This window comes from Anoplophora glabripennis, unplaced genomic scaffold (genome assembly GCF_000390285.2).
Source record: "Anoplophora glabripennis isolate ALB-LARVAE unplaced genomic scaffold, Agla_2.0 scaffold45, whole genome shotgun sequence".
NCBI classification, from domain to species: Eukaryota; Metazoa; Arthropoda; class Insecta; order Coleoptera; family Cerambycidae; genus Anoplophora; species Anoplophora glabripennis.
Window position 1 is genome coordinate 1,784,360 of NW_019416437.1, and position 6,000 is coordinate 1,790,359.

Genomic DNA, 6,000 nt, shown 5'->3' on the forward strand with positions numbered 1-6,000 from the left:
TCTTTCATTCATCATTTTGATTGAAACTGTTGCATATTTTCCAAATTGTGTATAGTTATGCCATCTGCTTACGTAAAAGTGAGAAGTGAAACAAATTTTAGGTTTATATACTACTATACAAAATGGTAGTATTTTCACGAAATATATTTTTCACAAAAGAAAAAATAGAATCGGAATAGGATTTCAAGTGATGGAATACTTTGATGTAGGCTTCAGCAATAACCTTTATTTAAATAAAAATGTAACAATGTCTTCAATTCTTTAATTTAGATACAACAACCCTATATTTCATAGCAATCAGAATATCCGTTTTCTTGCAACTTCTACATCGACCCAAAATTTTGGTTATATCGGTGTTTTAGTGTGTTCTCCAAATAGAACTAATAGCTAGAAGAAATTCATGAAGAATAATAAATATATGTATTTTTTTTTTGTTTATACAACAATAGAAATCGGCTTTGTTGGTTTTCACTTTTTATTTGACTGAGCATTGGTGTAAAGTACAGATTATACAAACACAAAGAAGAAGATTACATACACATTCTTTGACACTGTGAAAAGGCATAAATAGCTGGGGACAGACTTTCTATTACCACAGGTCATCAGACAAACTCCAACAAAACTGCTAATCTTTCTACATACCACAGCCTGCACTAAACTTTACTACTAACAGCATATCAGTCACAAGACCTGAAGGAATTGCAGCACCGCTTTTTATACAATATAATTATTTGTTCATTTTCTTATATTTANTCTCGAAAACGGATCGAGATACCGAAATGAAACAAGAGTACATAATTAATGGAAATATGATTGCTCTCTCAGGTTTTGAATCAAGTTTCATGTTAAATATACAGGGTAAAAAGTTATTAACTAAATTTTCGGTAAAATTGATCATAAGTGGCGCCTTCTATGAACAATGCTAAAATTACAACACGCATCTTATTCGCCGCCTAAAAAAATATAGTTTCACAAATTTTCAAGTTCTTAACCTGCATATTTTCAGAATAATCGCAAAAAAACGATTTAAAATTTTAATTTTCAACACCCTGTATTTCCGAAACTACCAACTTTCGGATAAGGCATGTTTGCGCCAATGGTCACCATTTCACGTGTGGTATCTTCAGCTTTCGACTTTCCCATTGTTAATAATTTCTAAAATAGGGTTCCAAACTTCTGCTGCGTTTATAACTCATTAAAATAAGCCAAAAAGTTCATATTAACATGTGCCCTAAAACGCACCCTTAGAAAGTTATATGCCCTTAAAAGGGCTCAAACGAAACTGTTTTTTTTCTGTTATTGACAAAACGGTCGCAAATAAATTGAAAAAAATGTATGGGTCTTACATAACATTTTACGTTAAATACCATGGGCTACTCCGTTTTTCGACATGCAAATCATATGCGTCCCATTTAGGTTGGTGAAGGGGGTTTTCGGCCCGTATTTTTTTTTATTTCAATTTTTTACAATTTTCTCTACAGATTTGTAAAATCTTAACAATTTTACGTAAAAAATATTATCTTTGTCCAAATCGATATTTCCAATGGTCAAAAATTACAAAAATCTGTTTATCATGGCAAATAAAAGACTGATGTTGCCACAACGCTTAACAATTTAAGTTATTAATAAACTGTCAATTGAGCTTTGCAGTGTTTTATTAGTAAAAAAGTAAACCCTTGGATTGTCCTGCACAGCTCTCAATACATTTTCTTCCATCACCGGTGTTCTCACAAATCTGTCTCTGCCATGATCATTTACTCTTGGTTGGAACGAACCATTTTCTTTTAACCGTTGATGGATCCTCTGAAATACCTGTCGAGAAGGACAGTCGGCCGTACATAAAGTGCATATCTGCCATTTCCGTGTTTGAATATGACTCCATTTTATGAGTTGCAATAATGTTGTATACTTAAATTTTCCACTCACCACTTTTACTAATTAAACACTGCAAAGCTCAATTGACAGTTTATCAATAACTTAAATTGTTAAACGTTGCCATGGTAAACAGATTTTTGTAATTTTTGGATTAATAACTTAACTCAATTTACTCGAAAACCATTGGAAATATCGATTTGGACAAAGATAATATTTTTTACGCAAAATTGTTAACATTTTATAAATCTGTAGAGAAAATTGTAAAACAATTGAAATAAAAAAATTACGGGCCGAAAACCCCCTTCACCAACCTAAATGGGACGCATATGATTTGCATGTCGAAAAACGGAGTAGCCCATGTTATTTAACGTTAAAAGTTATGTAAGACCCATAATTTTTTTTCTATTTATTTGCGACCGTTTTGTCAATAACAGAAAAAAAACAGGTTTGTTTGAGCCCTTTTAAGGGCATATAACTTCCTAAGGGTGCGTTTTAGGGCACATGTTAATTAGAAACTTTTTGGCTTATTTTAATGAGTTATAAACGCAGCAGAAGTTTGGAACCCTATTTTAGAAACACCCTGTATAGCGATACGTAGGGGTGGCGCGTGAGCACTAGCGGCCGAAATTCAACTGCAAATTTAACGGGTTAAAAAAGGGGCGGGTTTAAAAAAATACTACATTAAAGTATAAGTCTCGAGGAGCAATCTGCGCTTTTGAACGTTCCGAAGGATTTGGTAGGAGCTGAGATATGAATTTTTAAAGTTGGCAACTTTTAGCCATTTTTCGACTTTAAATCTCCCCTAGCTCGAAAAGGAAGCGTTTTACGAAAAAATGTCAAGGGGCAAAAAGTGTTTATTTTTTCCCAGTTTACCTTAAATAGCAATCTTTGCAGTGTTTTTTGCAATATTTTTATTTTGCAACTTTTTTGTTAATAACAAATTACCTGCCACTTGGACACAAAAATGTCACTTAGGTTTTTTGTTCGCAATAACTCAATGCATCGATTACAAAATGTTTCATCCTGGCCCCTCCTCGTGGTCGGTGACCTTGATTTTCTAAGCATCTTTTTAGGGGTGGANGGTAAACAGATTTTTGTAATTTTTGGCCTAATAACTTAAAAAGCAGAGTAATTTTCAAACTCAATTTACTCGAAATCCATTGGAAATATCGATTTGGACAAAGATAATATTTTTTACGTAAAATTGTTAAGATTTTATAAATCTGTAGAGAATATTGTAAAAAAATTGAAATAAAAAAAATTACGGGCCGAAAACCACCAACCTAAATGGGACGCATATGATTTGCATGTCCAAAATCGGAGTAGCACATGTTATTTAACGTAAAAAGTTATGTATACATTTTTTTCTATTTATTTGCGACCGTTTTGTTAATAACAGAAAAAAAACATTTTGGTTTGAGTCCTTTTAAGGGCATATAACTTCCTAAGGCTGCGTTTTAGGGCACATGTTAATAGAAACTTTTTGGCTTATTTTAATGAGTTATAAACGCAGCAGAAGTTTGGAACCCTATTTTAGAAACACCCTGTATANAAGGCTGCGTTTTAGGGCACATGTTAATAGAAACTTTTTGGCTTATTTTAATGAGTTATAAACGCAGCAGAAGTTTGGAACCCTATTTTAGAAACACCCTGTATAGCGATACGTAGGGGTGGCGCGTGAGCACTAGCGGCCGAAATTCAACTACAAATTTAACGGGTTAAAAAAAGGGGCGGGTTTAAAAAAAATACTACATTAAAGTATGTCTCGAGGATCAATTTGGGCTTTTGAACTTTCCGAAAGCTTTGGTAGGAGCTGAGATATGAATTTTTAAAGTTGGCAACTTTTAGCCATTTTTCGACCTTAAATCGCCCCTACCTCGAAAAGGAAGCGTTTTACGAAAAAATGCCAAGAGACAAAAAGTGTTTATTTTTGCCCAGTTTACTTTAGAAAATTGTTTGCAGAGCGTTTTTTTGCAATATTTTTATTTTGCAACTTTTTTGTTAATAACAAATTACCTGCCACTCGGACACAAAGATGTTACTNCCCTTTTTTCAAAAGTTGGATTACTTATGTCATTTCCAATACTGCCAATGAATATAAAGGTGGAGTGACGTACCAGGTTAAATTTAACTAAATCGTTGTTCAGCTTACAGCTCTCTGATTCAAAATGTATTGTATTTGTAATATACCTCGACACATTATCGTTAATTATTCAAATAAATCTCGTATTGAACTTCATGGATTTTACGACACTTACGAACACAGTTATGCCGCTGTAACTTATATTCGACGTTTTCATAATAATAAATACTTATTCTATTAATTTTATTTGTGCGGAATCTCGGTTAACTCCTCTAAAAACAATGACTATACCAATTTACCCAGGCTTCAGTTGTGCACTGTCATTCTATTATCAGATTTGATAGATTTTATTATTGAAAGTTATATAATATCTCTTTTCAAAAGATATTATATGCATGGACTAACCCTTCAGTTACGCCTGTTTGGAAGAAATTTCATTGTCATTAGTGAAAATCATTTATTAGTAAGTAGTAATATACAGAGAACTTTTAAACAATTCTTTATGGTGAGCCGCACCAGCTTTTCCAATGGAGACTGGCCTCAACCAAAATTAAATTATCCTAATGACTGTTTAGTACTTTCTGAAGAAAGAAAGAAAACTTTTTTATGCATCACAAAATAATGAATATAATATTTTAAATGTTTTATTAATCGAGCATTCATCCTTAGATTAAAAAATACGAATTTACTGTTACATTTTACGATTTTCCAACAATTGTTGGTTTCCCAAAAACAAAATAACAACATTTTCCATATGAAGAAATTCACGACTCCCTACTTGTTTTGGTTAAACTTTTCTTCTTAAAATGAAGTCCTATCCAAGAACTTACCCCACTCCGATGTGATAATTTTTTTATATATATTTGTTTTTAATTTTTAGGTACTATTCTGGCCTTTTGTGGTTCATTTGGTGTTACCGCTGGAGCTCACAGACTCTGGACCCATCGTTCTTACACGGCAAATGTTCCTCTAAGAGTTATTTTGACTGTGTTTGACACAGTGGCTTTTCAGGTTCGTTAAATCACTGATGCGTAATTTATCTTTAAATTCAAATACAAATCCAAATACAGGGTGATTTTGAATAGAGTAGCACAAACGCTACCAGTGCATCTAGATGAAAAAATAAGGCGAATGAACTAAACATACCTTAGACAAAAGTTGCACTCCTGAGGCATTACAGGGTCTTGAATGTTGTAGAGCCAACCAATATTTTCTTCAATTTATCTTGAACGATGTGGCGTAAATCATTTATATTTGGTACAGACATTTGTCCAGTGCGGACACATACTTCCTATTAAAATTGTTTAAATATATCCACCAGAGACGCTGCTGTCGACTACATGCAACATATTACTCCAAAGAATTTTTCACCCTGTATGAAAATACATATCTTATTTACATTTTCGGACGTAACAACTAAAAACAAACATTTTTTCTCTCTTGTATTTTTTCGATAAACGCGATAGTTTTTTTAGATAATTTACGAAAAACAAACTTCGGAAATTTTACAGCGTCAATGGTTGCAGTAACAAACACATCAACACACCATTCTGTAATAGCAAAAAAACGCCTTTCTCGTAAAGTAATTTTAATAAATTTATTTAGGAGTATTCTTTATGTAACAAATAAAATTATTTTAAGTGTCTAATTTAAGTAATAATATCTAATTTAATACTACCTACTGTAATCTCGAATGTAATACTACAACATAACGTTATTTTAAAGTAAAAATTTTATAAAGAATATTTTGAAAGTAGTTCCCACTTTCCTTTGAACACAATCTAACACGATTTGTTTGAGGATTTCCTGCTTAAATTGATAAGTATGGGAATACTTCGCCAACATCATAGTTGCTCCTGGTAAATCGGAAACAAATTTGCTGAGTAAACAATTTGCTATTTTTGTGTTGATGTGTCAGTGTCATCAACGGTTTCAAATAATAGTTGTTTAATTATGGCAAATTTTACTAACAATGAGTATGTTGATATGCTCCAAGTATTTTTTGAATGTCACAAAAATTGTGCTGCCGCAACAAGATTGTA

At 32.4% G+C, this 6,000-nt stretch overlaps 2 protein-coding genes across 3 annotated transcripts in view; both read left to right on the forward strand.

Annotated features, from left to right (window-relative positions):
- LOC108917102 (acyl-CoA Delta(11) desaturase-like) overlaps positions 1 to 6,000 on the forward strand; it is a 50,483-nt gene that overhangs the window by 5,412 nt on the left and 39,071 nt on the right. The gene's annotated exons all lie outside the window — the stretch shown is intronic.
- LOC108917096 (acyl-CoA Delta(11) desaturase-like) overlaps positions 4,835 to 6,000 on the forward strand; it is a gene marked incomplete at its 5' end in the record, with an annotated part of 3,803 nt that continues 2,637 nt past the window's right edge. The window contains one exon of the mRNA XM_023454555.1: positions 4,835 to 4,969. Coding sequence (XP_023310323.1) covers positions 4,835 to 4,969 — 135 coding nt within the window. The remainder of the gene's footprint in view (positions 4,970 to 6,000) is intronic.